This window comes from Vidua macroura, chromosome 29 (genome assembly GCF_024509145.1).
Source record: "Vidua macroura isolate BioBank_ID:100142 chromosome 29, ASM2450914v1, whole genome shotgun sequence".
Taxonomy (NCBI): domain Eukaryota; kingdom Metazoa; phylum Chordata; class Aves; order Passeriformes; family Viduidae; genus Vidua; species Vidua macroura.
In genome coordinates, this window is record NC_071599.1 from 1,218,765 (window position 1) to 1,240,745 (window position 21,981).

Here is a 21,981-nt window from a genome sequence, read left to right on the forward strand (position 1 = left end):
GTCGCCCTGGTGGCCACTTCTGTCGCCCTGGTGGCCACTTCTGTCGCCTTGGTGGCCACCTCTGTTGCCCTGGTGGCCATTTCTGTCCTTGGTGGCCACCTCTGTCCTTGGTGGCCACCTCTGTCACCATGGTGGCCACCTCTGCCCCGCGGGCAGGCAAAACAAAGGCCCAGACAAAGCCGAGGAGATTTGGGGGATGAGGAGGAGGAGGGTGGGGATGAAGGGGATGAAGAGGATGAAGAGGATGAAGGGGATGGAGGGGATGAAGGGGATGAAGGGGATGAAGATCCCGGGCACAGCCGAGCCCTCGGAGGGGTCTCGGGAGCCGGATCCCGCCCGGAGCTGCTCCCCAAAAGGGCTTTGTCCCCTTTTCCTGTGCCTCAATTCCCAAATCGCCCCCCCAGGGTCCGGGATTTCCTGGAATTCCCACCGGGAAGGGGCTCGGGGAGGGCTGGAGGGGCCACCGGGAATTCCAGGAATTCTGGGGGCCAGGTGGGCATCGGGCACGGCCTGGACTTGATGGGCTTCTCCAGCCTCATCCGTCCTGGGATCCTGGGGGGCTGGAATTCCGGGATTCTGAGATTCCAGGATCGGGGGATCTTTGTATTCTTGGATTCTGGAATTCTGGAATTCTGAGATTTTGGGGTTCTAGAATTCAGGAATTCTGGGATTCTAGGATTCCAGGATTCTTGGACCCCGGGACCTTTGGATTCTTGGATCCCAGGATTCTGGAATTCTGGGATTCGGGGGTTCCAGAATTCAGGAGTTCTGGGATTCTGGGGTTCTGGCTTCCTGGGGTTCTGGGATTCCGGAATTCAGAGACCCCGTGGCCAGAGAGCAGCAGGACTGAGGAGCTGGGGAAACTGAGGCACGGAGCACCTGTGCAGGGGCGCCGGGTGGGAATTGCCGGGAGCAGCCGGAGCCGGGATTAGGGCCGGGAGCGCGGCTCGGCCGTCTGGGATGTGCCCGGATCAGGATCAGGCCGAGGAGGAGCTCTGGGGTGGGGGGAGAACGGGGCACCCAGCGCCCACCAGTGACCACCAGTGACCACCAGTGACCACTGGTACCCAGCACCCACAGTGACCAGTGACCCCCAGTGACCCCCAGTGACCCCCAGTGACCCCCAGTGACCACTGGTACCCAGCACCCACAGTGACCAGTGACCACCAGTGACCCCCGGTGACCCCCAGTGACCCCCAGTGACCACCAGTGACCACCAGTGACCCCCAGTGTCCACCAGTGACCACTGGTACCCAGCACCCACAGTGACCAGTGACCCCCAGTGACCCCCAGTGACCCCCAGTGACCCCCAGTGACCACCAGTGACCACCAGTGACCCCCAGTGACCCCCAGTGACCACTGGTACCCAGCACCCACAGTGACCAGTGACCACCAGTGTCCCCCAGTGACCCCCAGTGACCCCCAGTGACCCCCAGTGACCACCAGTGACCCCCAGTGACCACTGGTACCCAGCACCCACAGTGACCAGTGACCACCAGTGACCCCCAGTGACCACTGGTACCCAGCACCCACAGTGACCAGTGACCCCCAGTGACCCCCAGTGACCACCAGTGACCACCAGTGACCCCCAGTGACCACTGGTACCCAGCACCCACAGTGACCAGTGTCCCCCAGTGACCCCCAGTGACCCCCAGTGACCCCCAGTTTCCCCCAGTGTCCCCCAGTGACCACCAGTGTCCCCCAGTGACCACCAGTGACCCCCAGTGACCCCCAGTGACCCCCAGTGACCCCCAGTGTCCCCCAGTGACCCCCAGTGACCACTGGTACCCAGCACCCACAGTGACCAGTGACCACCAGTGTCCCCCAGTGACCACCAGTGACCCCCAGTGACCCCCAGTGACCCCCAGTGACCCCCAGTGACCGCTGGTACCCAGCACCCACAATGACCAGTGACCACCAGTGTCCCCCAGTGTCCCCCAGTGACCCCCAGTGACCCCCAGTGACCCCCAGTGTCTCCCAGTGACCCCCAGTGACCGCTGGTACCCAGCACCCACAGTGACCAGTGACCACCAGTGTCCCCCAGTGTCCCCCAGTGACCCCCAGTGTCTCCCAGTGTCCCCCAGTGTCCAACAGTGTCCCCCAGTGACCCCCAGTGACCACCAGTGACCCCCAGTGTCCCCTGGTGCCCCCCAGTGCCCCCCAGTTTCCCCCAGCACCCCCGAGCACCTCCCAGCACCCCCCAGTTTCTCCCAGTGTCCCCCAGTGCTCCCCAGTTTCACCCAGTGCCCCCCAGTGTCAGTGCCCAGCACCCCCCAGCACCCCCAGCACCCCCCACTGCCCCCCACTGCCCCCCACTGCCCCCCACTGCCCCCCACTGCCCCCCACTGCCCCCCACTGACCCCAGTTTCCCCCAGCCCTCCCCAGCACCCCCCAGTGTCCGCCGGCGCCCCCCAGTTTCCCCCAGCACTCCCCAGTTTCCCCCAGTGCCCCCCAGCATCCCCCAGTGTCCCCCAGTGTCAGTGCCTAGCACCCCCCAGTTTCCCCCAGTACCCCCAGCCCCCCCCCAGCACCTGCCAGTGCCTCCCAGTTTCCCCCAGCACCCCCCAGGTTCCCCCAGTGTCCCCCAGCACCCCCCAGTGCCCCCCAGTTTCCCCCAGCACCCCCCAGTTTCTCCCAGTTTCCCCCAGTGCCCCTCAGCCCTCCCCAGTGCCCCCCAGTGTCAGTGCCCAGCACCCCCCAGCACCCCCAGTGCCCCCCAGCCCTCCCCAGTTTCCCCCAGTTTCCCCCAGCACCCCCCAGTGCCCCCCAGTGTCCCCCAGCACCCCCCAGTTTCTCCCAGTTTCCCCCAGTGCCCCTCAGCCCTCCCCAGTGCCCCCCAGTTTCGCCCAGCGCCCCCCAGTTTCCCCCAGTGCCCCCAGTGCCCCCCTCGGTCCCCTCCCCAGTTTACCCCAGTTTCCCCCAGCACCCCCCAGTTTCCCCCAGTGCCCCCAGTGCCCCCCTCGGTCCCCTCCCCAGTTTACCCCAGTTTCCCCCAGCACCCCCCAGTTTCTCCCAGTTTCCCCCAGTGCCCCTCAGCCCTCCCCAGTTTACCCCAGTGTCCCCCAGCGCCCCCCAGTTTCCCCCAGCACCCCCCAGCACCCCCCAGTGCCCCCAGTGCCCCCCTCGGTCCCCTCCCCAGTTTACCCCAGTTTCCCCCAGCACCCCCCAGTTTCCCCCAGTTTCCCCCAGTGCCCCCAGTGCCCCCCTCGGTCCCCTCCCCAGTTTACCCCAGTTTCCCCCAGTTTCCCCCAGTTTCCCCCAGTGCCCCCAGTGCCCCCCTCGGTCCCCTCCCCAGTTTACCCCAGTGTCCCCCAGCACCCCCCAGTTTCCCCCAGTGCCCCCAGTGCCCCCCTCGGTCCCCTCCCCAGTTTACCCCAGTTTCCCCCAGTGCCCCCAGTGCCCCCCTCGGTCCCCTCCCCGCGCCGCCGGGCTTTGGCAGAACCCCCCGAGCCCCGGAGTCCTTTCCTGGGGAATGGAGCTCCTGCAAATCCCGGCTGCCGGCCGGAGATAATTCCCGCGGGATGGAGGCCGGGGATTTGGGAATTGATTTCTGGGCTGGGGGAAATGGGAAAAGGATAAAGAAGGGATCCTAAAGGCTCCTCCTGCCCGGCTGCTCCTTCCCCTGCAGAAACACTTCCCAGAATCCAAAAATAACACGGAAATCATGGAATTCCTGCCCTCCATCCCAATTCCGGGGCCGCAGCTCCCCAGGGAATCCCAACGGAGATCCAGGGGCTGGCCGGGAGTGTTCGCCTTGGCCACCCCAAGGATCCTCCTTGGCCACCTCAAAGATCCTCCCTGGCCACCTCAAAGATCCTCCTTGGCTACCTCAAAGATCCTCCCTGGCCATCCCAAATGTTTTCCTCGTCCATCCCAAGGATCTTCCTCATCCATCCCAAACATTTTCCTCTTCCATCCCAAGGATCTTCCTTGGCCACCCCAAAGATCCTCTTGGCTACCTCAAAGATCCTCCTTGGCCATCCCAAACGTTCTCCTCATCCATCCCAAGGATCCTCCTCATCCATCCCAAATGTTCTCCTCGTCCATCCCGAATTTTCTCCTCGTCCATCCCAAATATTTTCCTCGTCCATCCCAAGGATCCTCCTCGTCCATCCCGAATGTTCTCCTCGTCCATCCCGAATGTTCTCCTTGGCCATCCCGAACGTTCTCCTCGTCCATCCTGAACGTTCTCCTCGTCCCTCCCGCTCCTTCCGGGAATGGGTGAAGCCGGCTCTGGGAGCTGCCGGGAGCCGCGAGGCTCCGGATGAATATCCCGATCATTCCCGGCACAGACTGGCATTTCACGGCCCACCGGAGATCCTGCCCGCCGCCGGCGCTGCGGCGCGAGGAAAGCGCGGCCGGTGCCAGGCCCGGAGCTCCGGGTGCCAATCCCGGAATTCCAGGTGTCAATCCTGGAGCTCTGGGTGCCAATCATGGAATTCCAGGTGTCAATCCTGGAGCTCCGGGTGCCAATCCCGGAATTCCAGGTGTCAATCCCAGAATTCCAGGTGTCAATCCTGGAGCTCCGGGTGCCAATCCCGGAATTCCAGGTGTCAATCCCATAATTCCAGGTGTCAATCCTGGAGCTCTGGGTGCCAATCCCAGAATTCCAGGTGTCAATCCCAGAATTCCAGGTGTCAATCCTGGAGCTCTGGGTGCCAATCCCAGAATTCCAGGTGTCAATCCCAGAATTCCAGGTGTCAATCCTGGAACTCCGGGTGCCAATCCCAGAATTTCAGGTGTCAATCCCGGAACTCCGGGTTCCAATCCCGGAATTCCAGGTGTCAATCCCAGATCTCCTGGTGCCAATCCCAAAACTCAGGGTGCCAATCTTGGAATTCCAGATGCCAATCCCAGAATTTGGGCTGCCAATCCCGGAGCTCTGGTGCCAATCTTGGAATTCCAGGTGCCAATCCCAGAGCTCCAGGTACCAATCACAGAATTTGGGCCAATTTGCCAATCCCAGAGATCTGTTGCCAATCCTGGAATTCCAGGTGCCAATCCCAGAACTTGGAGTGCCAATCCCAGAGCTCTGGTGCCAATCCCAGAATTCCAGGCACCAATCCCGGATCTCCAGGTGCCAGTCCTGGGTCTGTCACTTCTGGGGCCGTGTCCCCTGGGCTGTTCCGGGATTGGGTCTGGGATTTTGGGATTGGGGAGCGGCTGGGGCCCTGCGGTGTGAGGGACTCGCTCGACACTTCCCAGTGTCGGGATTTGGGATCCAAGGCTGGGATTTGGGATCCAGAGATGGAATTTGGGATCCAAGGCTGGGATTTGGGATACAGTGATGGGATTTGGGATCCAGTGATGGGGAGGTGGATCCAATGTTGGGATTTGGGATCCAGAGATGGAATTTGGGATCCAATGATGGGGAGGTGGATCTAGTGTTGGGATTTGGGATCCAACACTGGGATAATGGACCAAATACTGGGAAAATGGGCCCACAACTGGGATTATGGGCCAAACACCGGGATAACGGACCAAACACTGGGATAACGGATCAAACACTGGGATAACGGATTAAACACCGGGATAACGGACCCAACAACACCAGGATAACGGATCAAACACCGGGATAACGGACCCAACACTGGGATAACGGATCAAACACCGGGATAACGGATCAAACACCGGGGTAACAGATCAAACACTGGGATAACGGATCAAACACCGGGATAACGGATCAAACACTGGGATAACGGACCCAACACTGGGATAACGGACCCAACACTGGGATAACGGATCAAACCCTGGGATAACGGATCAAACACCGGGATAACGGACCCAACACCGGGATAATGGATCAAACACCGGGATAACAGATCAAACACTGGGATAATGGATCAAACACTGGGATAACGGACCCAACACCGGGATAACGGACCCAACACTGGGATAACGGACCCAACACTGGGATAACGGATCAAACACTGGGATAATGGACCCAACACTGGGATAATGGATCAAACACCGGGATAACAGATCAAACACTGGGATAATGGATCAAACACTGGGATAACGGACCCAACACCGGGATAACGGACCCAACACTGGGATAACGGACCCAACACTGGGATAACGGATCAAACACTGGGATAATGGACCCAACACCGGGATAACGGACCCAACACTGGGATAACGGATCAAACACCGGGATAACGGATCAAACACTGGGATAACGGACCCAACACCGGGATAACGGATCAAACACCGGGATAACGGATCAAACACCGGGATAATGGACCCAACCCTGGGGTAACAGCTGCAGCTGAGCTGTCCAGGCCATGACGCCTTCTCCTCCCACTCTTCCCAGGTTTTGGGGTCTCCGCTGCCTCTCCCGGCCCCCCAGTGCCCCACGCCCGGCTCCTGAGTGCGGACACAGCGGCTTGTCCCGATCCGTCAGCAAATTCCCGGCTCCTCCCTGACCCCTGACTTCCTCCTCCTCCTCCTCCTCCTCCTCCTCCTCCTCCTCCTCCTCCTCCTCCTCCTCCTCCTCCTCCTCACATTCCTGGCAGTGGGGGCAGCTCCGGGGCCTCTCCCGCTCCGGGGCCCCACGAGCAGAGAATTCGGGTGGATTTGGGGGAAAATCCATGAAAACCCCACGGGCACGGCGATGTCCCAGCCCGGGCTCTCCCACGCGTGGTTCCCAGGGGATGGGTTTTAACAAAAATCCAATCTTTTCATCCCATTTTTGCTGCAGCCAATCTCGGGCGCTTTGGGGCTGGAAGGTTTCAGTGCCCCCCGGGAATTTGGGAATTCCTGGGGCTGGGGGATCCACGGGAAAGAGAGGAGGGAGCCCCTGGCGTGTCCCGGGAATGTGCGGCCGCCGGGACAAGGCCCGGGATCGCAGCCAGGGCAGGGAAAAAAAAAAAAAAGTTTGGAAATCCCCGGGAGAGAGGGGAAAAAAATGGTCTTTTCCATGGAAAAAAATCTGGGAAGGATTTCTGCTGCTCAAAAAATCTGCTCTCCGACCCCCCTGGCCCAGCTCCGGGGGCGCGGCGGGGCCGGGCTGGGTCTGTCGCCGCTTCCCGTTTTTCCCAGGTTTCCTCCAAATCCCTCCAGGCAGAAAAAAAAAAATTCTATTTAAGATTAAAGAGGGAAAAAAAAAAAAAAAAAGAGAGAGAGAGAGAGGGAGGGAGGAAAAAGAAAAAGCTCAAAAAGAGGAACAGAGAGGGAGGGGGGAAAAAAATTCCAGCCCTGAAAAGATTCCGGGAAGATGGAGGAGCTCCCGCACACACACACGGACACACACACACGTGGCCAGATGTGCACAGACGTGGCCAGATGTGCACGCGCGCGTCTCCAGGTGTGTCCAGGTGTCCCGAGCCCTGTCCAGATGTGCGCGCGCCCAGATGTGCACGCAGGAGCGCAACCCCGGCCCAGATGCGCGCCCCAAAATGCAGATGTGCGCCCCAAAATGCAGATGTGCGCCCCAAAATGCAGATGTGCGCCCCAAAATGCAGATGTGCACCCAACACGTGTGCAAACATGAGCGAGGCATGAGAGCAGCTGTGCATGAACACCCCAAAACACACATTTACAACCCAAAACACACATTTACACCCCAAAATACACATTTACACCCCAAACCATACGTTTACACCCCAAAACACACATGTGCACACCCCAAATCCCATTCGCTAGCCCCAAATCCCTCTCGCCTGCCCCAAATTCCACCTCGCACACCCCAAATCCCCCTCGCACACCCCAAATCCCACTCGCTCGCCCCAAATCCCCCTCACTCGCCCCAAATTCCACCTCGCACACCCCAAATCCCCCTCGCACACCCCAAATCCCGCTCGCTCGCCCCAAATCCCCCTCACTCGCCCCAAATTCCACCCCGCACACCCCAAATCCCCCTCGCCCGCCCCAAAACCACACTCGCACACCCCAAATCCCACTCGCTCGCCCCAAATTCCGCCTCGCACACCCCAAATCCCCCTCGCTCGCCTCAAATCCCGCTCGCCCGCCCCAAATCCCGCTCGCCCGCCCCAAAACCACACTCGCACACCCTAAATCCCCGTCGCTCGCCCCAAATTCCCCCTCGCCCGCCCCAAAACCACACTCGCACACCCCAAATCCCCCTCGCCCGCCCCAAATCCCGCTCGCCCGCCCCAAATCCCCCCTCGCCCCGCCCCAGCGCGCATTCGCGCGCCGCCCCACAGACGCTCCCCCGCGCAGCCCCACGCGTGACACGCGCGCACGTCCCCCGCTCTCCCCCTCCTTTCCCTCCCTCCCTCCCTCCCTCCCTCCTCCTCCTCCTCCTCCTCCTCCCTCCTCCTCCTCCCCCCGCGCTCGCGGCTCCCTCTCCCCCGTGCTCGCCCCCCCGGCCCGCCCCCCGCCCGCCCCGCCCCCGCCGCCGCTCGCTCGGGGCTCGGCGCGCAGCGGAGCCGCCGGAGCTCCGTGGCCCTTCCCGGCCCCTGCCCGGCCCCGGCCCGGCCGGGCCAGGCTCCCCAAGAGCGCTGCCGGTACCGGGGGCGGCGCGGGGCCGAGAGGGGCGGCGATCACCCGGCCCCGAACCCCCCCGGACCCCCGGGACCCCCGGCGGGCCCTGCCCCGGAGCGCGGCCCGCCGCCACGGGACGGGAGCATGCGGATCCTCCTCCTGTGCCTGCTGACTCTCGCCGGGACCCGCGGGCAAGGTGGGCACCGCCGCGGGCGAGCGGGCACCGGGCGGGCGGGGGGGCGCCGGGATCGGGGACCGCGCGATGGGAGGGCAGCGGCACCGGGAGCGGCACCGGGAGCGGCACCGCGAGCCGGACCGGGAGCGGGAGCGGGCAGCGGGAGGGGGCAGCGGGGCCGCCCCGGAGCGCCGTTCCCAACTCCGCGGGCAACGCTCCAGCCCCGCTCGCCGCCGGTCCCGCCCGTTCCCGGAGGGATGAGAGCGGCTCCGGCCGGGAGCGGGGCTCCGAGGGGTCCCGGGGGGTTCTGGCGGTGCTGGCGGGCCCGGGGTCGGTGCTTGTGGAGCCGCCGTTGTGCTACCGGAGGGTTCGGATGGAATCGCGGCCGGTTCGCCTCAGTCGCGGGCCCGGTTTTGCCAAATCCTGGGGTGGGTTCTCGTGGATTCCCCCGATCCAGGACCGGGGGATCCCGATGGAACCGGGCCCGGTTCTCCCAAACCCCAGGGCTGCTCCTCGTGGATCCCCCCTTCGGTGCCGGGGGGTCCTGATGGAACCGGGCCGATCCTCCTGGATCACCCCCTCCCGGTACCGGGGGGTCCCGGTGGAACTGGGCCCGGTTCTCCCAAACCCCAGGGCTGCTCCTCGTGGACCCCCCCCCTTCGGTACCGGGAGATCCCGGTGGAACCGAGCCCGGTTCTCCCAAAGCCCAGGGCTGGTTCTCCTGGACCCCCCCTCTTCGGTACCGGGGTGTCCCGGTGGAACCGGGCCCGGTTCTCCCCGGTCCTGGGGCTGCTCCTCATGGACCTCCCCTTCCCTACCGGGGAGTCCTGATGGAACCGGGCCCGGTTCTCCTGGACCACCCCCCTCCGGCACCGGGATCCCGACGGAACCGGGCCCGGTTCTCCCCTCCCGGTGCCGCTCGGTTCCCCCCGGTTCCGGTCCTGTCGGAGCCCCCGGAGCGGGACCGAGGTTTCGGGCCCCCCCATCCCGGTGCGGGTCCCGGGCCCCCCTCCCGGTGCCCGGGGCCGGTTCCGGTGGGCAGCGCTGGCCGGGGGGGGTGGGGAGGGGGTCGGGGACCCTGGGGTCAAACGGGACCCCCGGGGGGGGGGACGGGGGGGGACAGGGCTGAGGGTGATGGGGGGACTTGACCCGGCGGGGGGGGGGGGGGGTCTGTCCGTCCGTCCGTGCGTCCGTCCGTCCGTGGCGAGTGCAGCGGCCACCTCCGGGGGGGCCCCCAGGACCCCAGCCCAGGCATTCCTTGGAAAAGGGTCTGGGGGGAGCCCGGAGCCCCCTTTGCCCACCCTTTGCCCACCCCCACCCCCTCAGAGCCCCCACCCGGGGTGGGGAACAACCCAATCCCCCCCCCCCGTCACGACCCCCCAAAACCCGCGCTGTGCCCTCCCCGGGGGAAAACTGAGGCACGGGGAGCTGCTCTGCCAAGGTCACGCTGAGGAAAAGCTGCGGGCTTGGGTGGGGGGAGGGGGGGGCTGGGGGTCCCCAAAACCCCTCGGAGGGAAGGGGAGGGGCACCCCCATCCCCGCGGGGAGTTTCGGGGGGTCTCCCCCCCGTCCGCAGGGCCGGGGCCGGGCTGTGCCCCGCGCCCGGGCAGCCCCAGCGCGGCCTCCGGCTCTTCCCAGCTGCAAAATCCAATCTAATTTTTAATTAAGGGGGCGGCGTTGCTAAGATGCCAGGAGGAGAGAGGGGAAGGCAGGAAAAAAAAAATAAAGGGGGGAAAATAGAAAAAACACCCCCAAAATAAAACCCTCAAAAATAAACCCGCCGGGACCGCGGGGGTTTGAAAAGGAGCGAGCGGAGGGGCCGGGGCAGCACCGGGACCCCCGGGACCCCCCGGGACCCCCCGAGGGGCCGGGGGCAGCGCCGGGGGCTCCGCGGGGCCGGGGCAGCGCCGGGGGCTCCGCGCCCCCCGGGAACAAAAGCGGCCGCGCTCCCGCCCCGGGGCCACGCGGGGAGCGGCGGCAGCGGCCCCCGAGCGGTGTGGGGCGGGGGGCTCCGGTGCGGGGGCGGGGGGCTCTGGTTTGGGGTGGAACGGCTCCAATTTTGGGTGGGATGGCTCCGGTGTGGGGTGGAACGGCTCCGGCGTGGGGCGGGGGGCTCCGGTGGTGGGGTGGGACAAGTCCAGTTTAGGATGGGAGGGATTTGTTTTGGGGTGAGATGGCTCCGATTGGGATAGGAGGGATCCAGTTTGGGATGGGAGGGATCCAGTTTGGGATGGGAGGGATCCAGTTTGGGATGGAAGGGATCCGGTTTGGGATCAATGGCTCCAATTGGGATGGGAGAGATCTGGTTTGGGGTGGGAGGGATCTGGTTTGGGATGGAAGGGATCCGGTTTGGGATCAATGGCTCCAATTGGGATGGGAGGGATCCAGTTTGGGGTGGGAGGGATCCGGTTTGGGATCAATGGCTCTGTTTGGGATCGATGGCTTCATTTTGGGATGGGAGAGATCTGGTTTGGGATGGGAGGGATCTGGTTTGGGATCAATGGCTCTGGTTTGGGATGGGAGGGATCTGGTTTGGGATCAATAGATCCAGTTTGGGTTGGGAGGGATCCAGTTTGGGATCAATGGCTCCGGTTTGGGATAGAAGGGATCCGGTTTGGGATCGATGGCTCCGACTGGGATAGGACAGGTCAGTTTTGGGATCAGTGGCTTCATTTTGGGATAGGGGGGAACCAGTTTGGGATGGAAGGGATCCGGTTTGGGATCAATGGCTCCAGTTTGGGGTGGGAAGGATCCGGTTTGGGTTGGGATGGCTCTGGTTTGGGATCGATGGCTCTGTTTGGGATGGGATGGAGCCGTTTTGGGATCAGTGGCTCGGTTTGGGATGGAAGGGATCTGGTTTGGGATCAGTGGCTCCAGTTTGGGAGGAAGGGATCCGGTTTGGGATCGATGGCTCCAGTTTGGGGTGGGAAGGATCCGGTTTGGGGTGGGAGGGCTCCAGTTTGGGTTGGGATGGCTCTGGTTTGGGATCGATGGCTCCAGTTTGGAGTGGAAGGGATCCGGTTTGGGATCAATGGCTCCAGTTTGGGATGGGAGGGATCCGGTTTGGGATCAGTGGCTCCAGTTTGGGATGGAATGAGTCCGGTTTGGTATCAGTGGCTCAGTTTGGGATCAGGGCTCATGTCCCCGCATGACAATCCCAGTGATCCCCAAACCCATCCCAAACCCCATCCCAAACCCATCCCAAACCCATCCAATCCCAAACCCATCCCAAACCCATCCCATCCCATCCCAAACCCATCCCAAACCCATCCCAAACCAAACCCAAACCCATCCCAAACCCATCCCAAACCCATCCCAAACCCATCCCAAACCCATCCCAAACCCATCCCAAACCCATCCCCATTCCAAACCCATCCCATCCCATCCCAAACCCATCCCAAACCCATCCCAAACCAAACTCATCCCAAACCAAACCCGTCCCAAACCTATCCCATCCCTTCAATCCCAAACCAAACCCATCCCAAACCCATCCCAAACCTATCCCATCCCTTCAATCCCAAACCCAACCCAAACCCATCCAAACCCATCCCAAACCCATCCCATCCCATCCCAAACCCATCCCAAACCCATCCCATCCCATCCCATCCCATCCCATCCCATCCCATCCCAAACCCATCCCATCCCATCCCAAACCTATCCCATCCCTTCAATCCCAAACCCATCCCATCCCATCCCTTCAATCCCAAACCCATCCCAAAACCCATCCCAAACCAACCCAAACCCATCCCAAACCCATCCCAAACCCATCCCCAAACCCATCCCAAACCCATCCCATCCCATCCCATCCCATCCCATCCCAAACCCATCGCAAACCCATCGCAAACCCATCCCCATCCCATCCCAAACCCATCCCAAACCCATCCCAAACCCATCCCATCCATCCCATCCCATCCCATCCCAAACCCATCGCAAACCCATCTCAAACCCATCCCAAACCCATCCCATCCCATCCCAAAACCCATCCCAAACCCATCCCAAACCCCATCCCATCCCATCCCCATCCCCATCCCAAACCCATCCCAAACCCATCCCAAACCCATCCCAAACCCATCCCATCCCATCCCATCCCATCCCATCCCAAACCCATCCCAAACCCATCCCAAACCCATCCCAATCCCAAACCCATCCCAAACCCATCCCAAACCCATCCCAAACCCATCCCAAACCCATCCCATCCCATCCCATCCCATCCCATCCCAAACCCATCCCAAACCCATCCCAAACCCATCCCAATCCCAAACCCATCCCAAACCCATCCCAAACCCATCCCAAACCCATCCCAAACCCATCCCATCCCATCCCATCCCATCCCAAACCCATCCCAAACCCATCCCAAAACCCATCCCATCCCATCCCATCCCATCCCATCCCATCCCATCCCAAACCCATCCCATCCCATCCCAATCTCCTCTTTGTGTTCCTCCATCACCTCCAAGATGAGCCCGGACAGAATTTGGGGTTTTTCTGGAATTTTTTGGGGTTTTTCAGGAAAATTCTGGGTTTTCTCAGGCCCACGTGGGGCTTTTTCAGGAAAATTTGGGGTTTTTTTCTGGAATTTTTTTGTGGGGTTTTTTGAGGCCAGTGTGGGGTTCTCAGGCCAGCGTGGGGATTTTCAGGAAAATTCGGGGTTTTTTCTGGAATTTTTTGGGTTTTTTTTCAGGAAAAATTTGGGGGTTTTTTCGGGACAACGTGGGGGTTTTTCAGGAAAATTTGGGGTTTTTTCTGGAATTTTTTTGGGTTTCTTTTTCAGGAAAATTCGGGTTTTTTTTCTGGAATTTTTTGGTTTTTTTTCAGGAAAATTCAGGGTTTTTTTCAGGCCAGTGTGGGGTTTTTCAGGAAAATTTGGGTTTTTTTCGGGCCAACGTGGGTTTTTTTCAGGAAAATTTGGGGTTTTTTCTGGATTTTTTTTTGTTTTTTCAGGAAAATCCTGGGGTTTTTTGGGGCCAACGTGGGGTTTTTTCAGGAAAATTTGGGTTTTTTTCTGGAATTTTCCGGGGGTTCTTTTTTCAGGAAAATTCTGGGTTTTTTTCTGGAATTTTTTTGGGTTTTTTCAGGAAAATTCAGGGTTTTTTTCAGGCCAGTGTGGGGTTTTTCAGGAAAATTTGGGGTTTTTTTCAGGCTGATGTGGGGCTTTTCAGGAAAAATTTGGGGTTTTTTTCTGGAATTTTTTTGTTTTTTTTTTCAGGAAAATTCGGGGTTTTTTCTGGAATTTTTTGGTTTTTTTCAGGAAAATTCTGGGTTTTTTCTTGAATTTTTGGGGTTTTTTTTTTTTCAGGAAAATTTGGGTTTTTCTGGAATTTTTTGGTTTTTTTCAGGAAAATCCGGGGTTTTTTCGGGCCAACGTGGGGTTTTCCAGGAAAAGTTGGGTTTTTTTCAGGCCGATGTGGGGTTTTTCAGGACAATTTGGGGTGTTTTTCTGGAATTTTTTGGTTTTTTTCAGGAAATTTGGGGTTTTTTTTCTGGAATTCTTTGGGTTTTTTTTCAGGAAAATTTGGGTTTTTTTTCTGGAATCTTTTGTTTTTTTTCAGGAAAATTTGGGGGTTTTTTCTGGAATTTTTTTGGGGTTTTTTTTTCAGGAAAATTCTGGGTTTTTTTCTGGAATTTTTTGGTTTTTTTTTCAGGAATATTTGGGTTTTTTTCTGGAATTTTTTTTGTTTTTTTCAGGAAAATTTGGGTTTTTTTTCTGGAATTTTTTTTGGGGTTTTTTTTCAGGAAAATTCTGGGTTTTTTCTGGAATTTTTTGGGTTTTTTCAGGAAAATTCTGGTGTTTTTTCTGGAATTTTTTGGGTTTTTTTTCAGGAAAATTTGGGGTTTTTTGGGCCGATGTGGGGTTTTTTCAGGAAAATTTGGGTTTTTTCTGGAATTTTTTGGGTTTTTTTGAGGAAAATTTGGGGTTTTTTTCTGGAATTTTTTGGTTTTTTTCAGGAAAATTCAGGGTTTTTTTTCAGGCCAGTGTGGGGTTTCTCAGGAAAATTTGGGGTTTTTTTTCAGGCCGATGTGGGGCTTTTCAGGAAAATTTGGGGGTTTTTGGGCCGATGTGGGGCTTTTCAGGAAAATTTGGGGTTTTTTTCTGGAATTTTTTTTGTTTTTTTTTCAGGAAAAATTTGGGGTTTTTTTCTGGAATTTTTGTTTTTTTCAGGAAAATTTGGGTTTTTTTCTGGAATTTTTTTGGGTTTTTTTTCAGGAAAATTCTGATTTTTTTTTCTGGAATTTTTTGGTTTTTTTCAGGAAAATTCTGGTTTTTTTCTGGAATTTTTTGGGTTTTTTTTCAGGAAAATTTGGGGTTTTTTCTGGAATTTTTTTGTTTTTTTCAGGAAAATGTGGGTTTTTTCAGGCCGATGTGGGTTTTCCAGGAAAAGTTGGGTATTTTCTGGGATTTTGGGTTCCGTGCTGCCGCCGTTTCTCTCGGATCATTCCCTGCGTCCCAGCGTTCTCCCAGCCCAGCCCCGTTTCAATCTCGCGCCTCAAATCGAAATTTTGCTGCATTTTCCGGCCGCTCTCCTCCCTCTCTGCGGGCTCTTCATTTCTTTTATTTGGGTTTTATTGTTATTTTCTATTTCATTTGGGTTTTATTTTGGTTTTTATTTTGGGTTTTATTTTGGGTTTTTATTGTGGTTTTTATTTTGGTTTTTTATTTTATTTTTTTTTATTTTATAGTCTATTTTTTATTTTATTTTTTATTTTGCTTTTTATTTTATTTTTATTTTATAGTCTACTTTTTATTTTATTTTTTTATTATTTTATATTTTATTTTATGCTAGATTTATATTTTATTTTGCATTTTGTTTTACAATTTCATTTTATTTTTATTTTTTTATTTTATTTTAATTTAATTTATTTTACTTTATTATTTTATTTTATTTTATTTTATTTTATTTTATTTTATTTTATTTTATAATTTTTATTTTATTTTATTTTATTTTATAATTTTTATTTTATTTTATTTTATTTTATAATTTTTATTTTATTTTAATTTCCCTGCCTTTTCCTCCTTCCCTGTCCCCAAGGGATTTGGGATCCTGTGGAACTGAACTGGGATGGACTGGGATGGACTGGGATGGACTGGGATGGACTGGGATAGACTGGGATGAATTGGGATGGACTGGGATGAACTGGGATGAACTGGGATGAACTGGGACGGACTGGGATGTACTGGGATGGACTGGGATGGACTGGGATGGACTGGGGTGGACTGGGATGGACTGGGATGGACTGGAACTGGACTGGGATGAACTGGGATGAACTGGGATGGACTGGGATGGACTGGGATGGACTGGGATGGACTGGAACTGGACTGGGACGGACTGGGATGGACTGGGGATGGACTGGAACTGGACTGGGACGGACTGGGATGGGACTGGGATGGACTGGGATGGACTGGGATGAAACTGGGATGGACTGGGATGGACTGGGATGGACTGGGATGGACTGGGATCGACTTGGACAGACTGGGATGAACTGGGATGGACTGGGATGGACTGGGATGGACTGGGATGTACTGGGATGGACTGGGATGGGAACTGGGATGTACTGGGATGGACTGGGACAGACTGGGATGAACTGGGATGGACTGGGACAGACTGGGATGAACTGGGATGGACTGGGATGAACTGGGACAGACTGGAATGAACTGGGATGGACTGGGATGAACTGGGGTGGACTGGGATGGACTGGGATGGACTGGGATGAACTGGGGTGGACTGGGATGGACTGGGATGGACTGGGATGAACTGGGGTGGACTGGGATGGACTGGGATGGACTGGGATGGACTGGGATGGACTGGGATAGACTGGGATGAACTGGGATGGGACTGGGATAGACTGGGATGAACTGGGATGGGAACTGGGATGGACTGGGATGGGAACTGGGATGAACTGGGATGGACTGGGATGGACTGGGATGGACTGGGATGGACTGGGATGAACTGGGGTGGACTGGGATGGACTGGGATGGACTGGGATGGACTGGGATGGACTGGGATGGACTGGGGATAGACTGGGATGAACTGGGATGGGAACTGGGATGGACTGGGATGGGAACTGGGATGAACTGGGATGAACTGGGACGGACTGGGATGGACTGGGGATGGACTGGGATGAACTGGGATGAACTGGGACGGACTGGGATGGACTGGGATGGACTGGGATGGACTGGGATGGACTGGGGATGTGACCCTTGACCCCCAGGCTCGGGGGCCGGGGGGCGGGGCCAGGCCCCGGCTGGGCCGAACCCCGGGAACGGGAACTGGGGGGCGGGCGGGAATTTGGGGTGACCGGGGGGATCGGGGGGATCAGGGGTGGTTTTGTGGGAATTTGGGGGGATTTTGGGGTGACTGGGGGGACTTTGGGGTGGTTTTGTGGGAATTTGGGGGGACTTTGGGGTGTCTGGGGGGATCGGGGGGATCGGGGGGTGTTTTTGTGGGAATTTGGGGGATTTTTTGGGTCCTTATTTGTGAATTTGGGGTGATTTGGGGTGGTTTTTTGTGATTTTGGGGTGATTATGGGGTGATTTGGCTGATTTTGGGGTGTTTTTGTGATTTTGGGGTGATTTGGCTGGTTTTGGGGTGTTTTTTTCTGATTTTGGGGTGATTATGGGGTGATTTGGCTGTTTTGGGGTTTTTTTGTGATTTTGGGGTGATTATGGGGTTGGTTGGGGTCCTTGGGGTGATTTTTTAGTGATTTTGGGGGTGATTCCAGGGTGATTTGGAGTGAATTTGGGGTGATTTGGGTGATTTTGGGGTGGTTTTTTGTGAACTTGGGGTGATTTTGGGGTTAGTTGGGGCGATTTGAGGTGATTTTAGGGTGATTTGGGGAAGTTTTTTGGTGACTTTGGGGTGATTTGGGCTGATTTGAGGTGATTTTAGGGTGATTTTCTTGTGATTTTGGGTGATTTCAGGTGGGGTTTTTTGTGATTTTGGGTGGTTTTTTTATTTCAGGGTGATTTTTTTGTAATTGTTGGGTGATTTTGGGCGATTCTGGTGATATTTTTTGTGATTTTGGGGTGGTTGATTTCAGGGCGATTTCTGGTGATTTTTTGTAATTTTGGGTGATTTTTTGTGAGTTTGGGTGATTTTGGGACCATTTCAGGTGATTTTTTTTGTGATTTTGGGGCGATTTCTGGATGATTTTTTTGTGATTTTGGGTGATTTTGGGGGCGATTTCAGGTGATTATTTGTAATTTTGGTTGATTTTTTTGTGATTTTGGGTGATTTTGTGGCAATTTCAGGTGATTTTTTTGTGATTTTGGGTGATTTTGGGGCGATTTCAGGTGATTATTTGTAATTTTGGGTGACTTTTGGTGATTTTGGGTGATTTTGGAGCCTCCCTGAGCTCATTAACATCCCAGCTCGTTAATTCATTAGCTCATTAACTCATTAATTAACTCATTAATGCCTTCACTCGTTAATGGTTTCCCTCATTTCACGCCCCCCGGTTCCATCCGGGGCTGAGCAAATCCCACCTGGGCACATCCCGGGAATGCCCAGCTCGGAATTTTGGGGAATTCTCGGGAATTTTTGGGAATCTCTCGGGAATTTTGGGGAATTCTCAGCAATTTTGGGGAAATTCTCGGGAGTTATCAGGAATTCTCCGGAATTATCAGGAATTAATGTCCCGAATTATTGGGAAGTTTTGGGAATTCTCGGGAATTCTCAGGAGCTTATCGGGAATTTTGGGGGAATTCTCGGGAATTATCAGGAATTACCAGGAATTTTTGGGAATTCTCAGGAATTAATATTGGGAATTTTGGGGAATTCAGAGGAATTTTTGGGAATTTTTGGGGAATTTTTGGGAGTTATCAGGAATGTTCAGGAATTCTCAGGAATTTTGGGGCATTCTCAGGAATTTTTGAGAATTTTCAGGAATATCTCGGGAATTTTTGAGAATTTTCAGGGAATTTTTGGGAATTCTCAGGAATTTTCGGGGAATTCTCAGGAATTTTTGGGAATTCTCAGGGAATTTTTGGGAATTCTCAGGAATTCTCAGGAATTTTCATGAATTCTCAGGAATTTTTGGGAATTCTCAGGAATTTTTGGGAATTTTCAGGAATTCTCAGGAATTTTCAGGAATTTTCGGGAATTCTCCCCCTCCCCCCGCTGCCCCAAGCCCCGCCCCTTTTCCCTCTCCCGGCTCCTGCTCTCTTCATTATCTCCTAATTAATCGCTTGGCGCTAATTGGGCACGCGGCTCATTTGCATAACGCGGGCGGGGAGGGGCCCCCCGGGGGGGGGGGGAGGACAGAACCCCCCGAACCCCCCCCAGAGCCCCCCCAAAACCCCCCAAAACCCCCCAAAAACCCCAAAACCCCCAAAACCCCCAAGGAGCCGGGGCAGATTGAGGGGGAAAAGGGGCTGGATTTGGGATTTGGGATTTGGGGTTTGGGATCGGGGATTTGGGGATTTGGGGTTTGGGGATTTGGGATGGGAGATTTGGGGTTTGGGATTTGGGATCAGGGATTTGGGGGATTTGGGGTTTGGGGATTTGGGATGGGAGATTTGGGGTTTGGGATTTGGGGATCAGGGATTTGGGACTTGGGGTTTGGGGTTTGGGATTTGGGGATTTGGGATTTGGGATCAGGGATTTGGGATTTGGGGATTTGGGATTTGGGATTTGAGGATTTGGGGTTTGGGATTCTGGGGATTTGGGGTTTGGGGTTTGGGATTTGGGGATTTGGGATTTGGGATCAGGGATTTGGGATTTGGGGTTTGGGGATTTGGGGTTTGGGGATTTGGGATGGGAGATTTGGGGTTTGGAATCAGGGATTTGGGATTTAGGATTTGGGGTTTGGGGATTTGGGGTTTGGGAACTGGAGTTTAGGATTTTGGGATTTGGGATTTGGGATTGGGGATTTGGGATTTGGGGTTTGGGATCTGGGATCTCCGGGATGCATCCAGAGGCACCAGGAGCTGGAGCAGCCCCTCCTGTCCCTTCTCCCCCGGCCCCAAAAGTGACACCGGGACCCCCCGGGAGGGGATCTAAGGAGCGGGGGGAAAAAATGGGGTGAAAAGGGGGAAAAATGGGAAAATTGGGGGGGAATGGGAAAAAAATGGGGAGGAAAATGGGAAAATTGGGGGGGAAATAGGAAAAAATTGGGGAAGGGATGGGAAAAAATGGGGGAAATGGGAAAAAAATTGGGGGGGGAATGGGAAAAAATGGGGGGGAAAATAGGAAAAATGGGGGAAATGGGAAAAAATGAGGGGGAATTAGGAAAAAATTAGGGAGAAAATGTGAAAAAAATGGGGGGAAATGGGGGAAACTGGGGGAAAAAAAAGGGGGGAAATGGGAAAAAATGGAGGAGTAAGGGGCGAAAATGGGGAGGGAAGTGGGGAGAAGAGGAAAAAAGGGAGGAAAAAGGGGGAAAAAGGGGAGGGAAAAAGGGGAAAAAGGGGGAAGGAGGCCTTTTGTGCAAGGGCTGGGACATAAAGGGCTGGCAGCGTTGCCATGGCAACGGGCGGATTATGATCCAAATGGAAATCAAAATCCGGGGGGGGGAGGTTTGGGATGGGAATGGGAAGGGAAGGAGGAAAAGGAGGAGGAGGAGGAGGAGGGAGGGGGAAGGAAAAAACAACTTTTATTTCCAAGGCGAACGGTTGGAGGCGTTGCCATGGGAACGGGGGGGGGAAATTTTAATTTTTTTTGTGATTTTTTTTTTTTTTTTTTAATTAAACGCGAATGGGGAAGAGGCGGGGAGGAGGAGGAGGAGGAGGAGGAGCGCGATGAAGGCTCCGGGGTCGGGATCAATCCTTGGGGTGTCCCGTGGGGATCGGGGAGGGAGCCTTGCCCAGGTGGATTTTTCCCCCCCCAAAAAATTCACATTTTCTCCCTTCAGCCAGCTGGGCTTTCCCCAAAATCCACATTTCCCCCCCAAAATTCATATTTTTCCCCCTTTCCCCATGTGGATTTTCCCCAAAATCCACCTTTCCCCCCCAAAATCCACATTTTTCCCCTTTCCCCGGTTGGATTTTTCCCAAATTCCACTTTTTTTTCCCCCTTCCTCAAATGGATTTTCCCCAAAATCCACATTTCCCCCAAAAAATCCACATTTTTTCCCCTTTCCCCATGTGGATTTTCCCCAAAATCCACCTTTCCCCCCCAAAAATCCACATTTTTCCCCCCTTTCCCCAGCTGGATTTTTCCCAAATTCCACTTTTTTTTCCCTTCTTCCCCCCCAAATGGATTTTCCCCAAAAATCGCATTTTTCCCACTTTCCCACCCTCTTTGGGGCTGGAAATGGGAATATCCCCGAAGCTGGGGCCGCTTTGGGGGGGACAATTCCAGGCCCCTTTTTCCTCCTCTTTTCCCCTATTTTGGTGAAATTTCATTAAAAAAAAAAAAAAAAGAAAAGAAAAGAAAAGGAAAAGAAAAGAAAGGAAAAGAAAAGAAAAGAAAGAAAAGAAAAGAAAATCCCGAGCGGATTTGGTTTAAGTAAAGTTGGGGGAAAAGGGAATTTCCCACCCAAACTGGGATTTGAGCTCCGCCAGGGCGGTTTTTTGGGGCGGTTTTGGGATTTTTAAAGGGATTTAGGGCAGGAATGGAACCCTTGGGATCAAGGAGAGGAGCAGGGAGGGAAACTGAGGGCACGACATTTCGGGTTTTCCGGGAAAAGCCGCGATCCCTGCACAGGTTCGACTTTTCCGTCCCGAGGAGAAAATCAGGGAAAAATCAGAAATGATCCCAAAATGGATCAAGCGGCCGGGCCGGGCGCGCGAGGGGTTAAAAAACTCGGCGTTTTTGCCTTTCCCTCGCCTTTCCAGAGGGAGCCTTGGCAGGAAATTCCTCAAATTCCAGGAGTGTGGGATCATCGCCCGGCCCGACCGCAGCGGGGAGGGAGCGGGAGCGGGAGGGCTCGGGACACCCCAAAAAAAACCCGAATCCCACCCGAAAAACCCCGAATTCCACCCAAAAAAATCCCCAAATCTCACCCCGAAAAACCCCGAATTCCACCCAAAAAAATCCCAAATCTCACCCCGAAAAACCCCGAATTCCACCCCAAAAAAAATCCAGAATCTCACCCGAAAAACCCCGAATTCCACCCCAAAAAAAAATCCAGAATCTCACCCGAAAAAACCCCGAATTCCACCCCCCAAAAATCCCAGCTCTCACCCCAAAAAAATCCCGGATCTCACCCCGAAAAACCCCGAATTCCACCCCAAAAAAATCCCAGATCTCACCCCAAAGAAATCCCGAATCTCACCCGAAGAAATCCTGAATCCAACCCCAAAAAAATCCAGAATCTCCCCACCAAAAAAAAAAAAAAAATCCCAACCTCCCCCAAAAAAACCCGAATGTCCCCAGGAAGATCCCGAATACCCCAAAAATAACCCAGAAAAAACCCAAACTTCCC

The 21,981-nt window shown here is 55.3% G+C and overlaps 1 protein-coding gene across 1 annotated transcript in view; it reads left to right on the forward strand.

Moving 5' to 3' along the window:
* Window positions 1-8,384: 8,384 nt before the first annotated feature.
* Window positions 8,385-21,981, forward strand: part of KIRREL1 (kirre like nephrin family adhesion molecule 1) — a 34,936-nt gene continuing 21,339 nt past the window's right edge. The window contains exon 1 of the mRNA XM_054000961.1: window positions 8,385-8,641. Within this exon, the coding sequence (XP_053856936.1) occupies window positions 8,590-8,641 (52 nt within the window). The 5' untranslated portion in view covers window positions 8,385-8,589. The remainder of the gene's footprint in view (window positions 8,642-21,981) is intronic.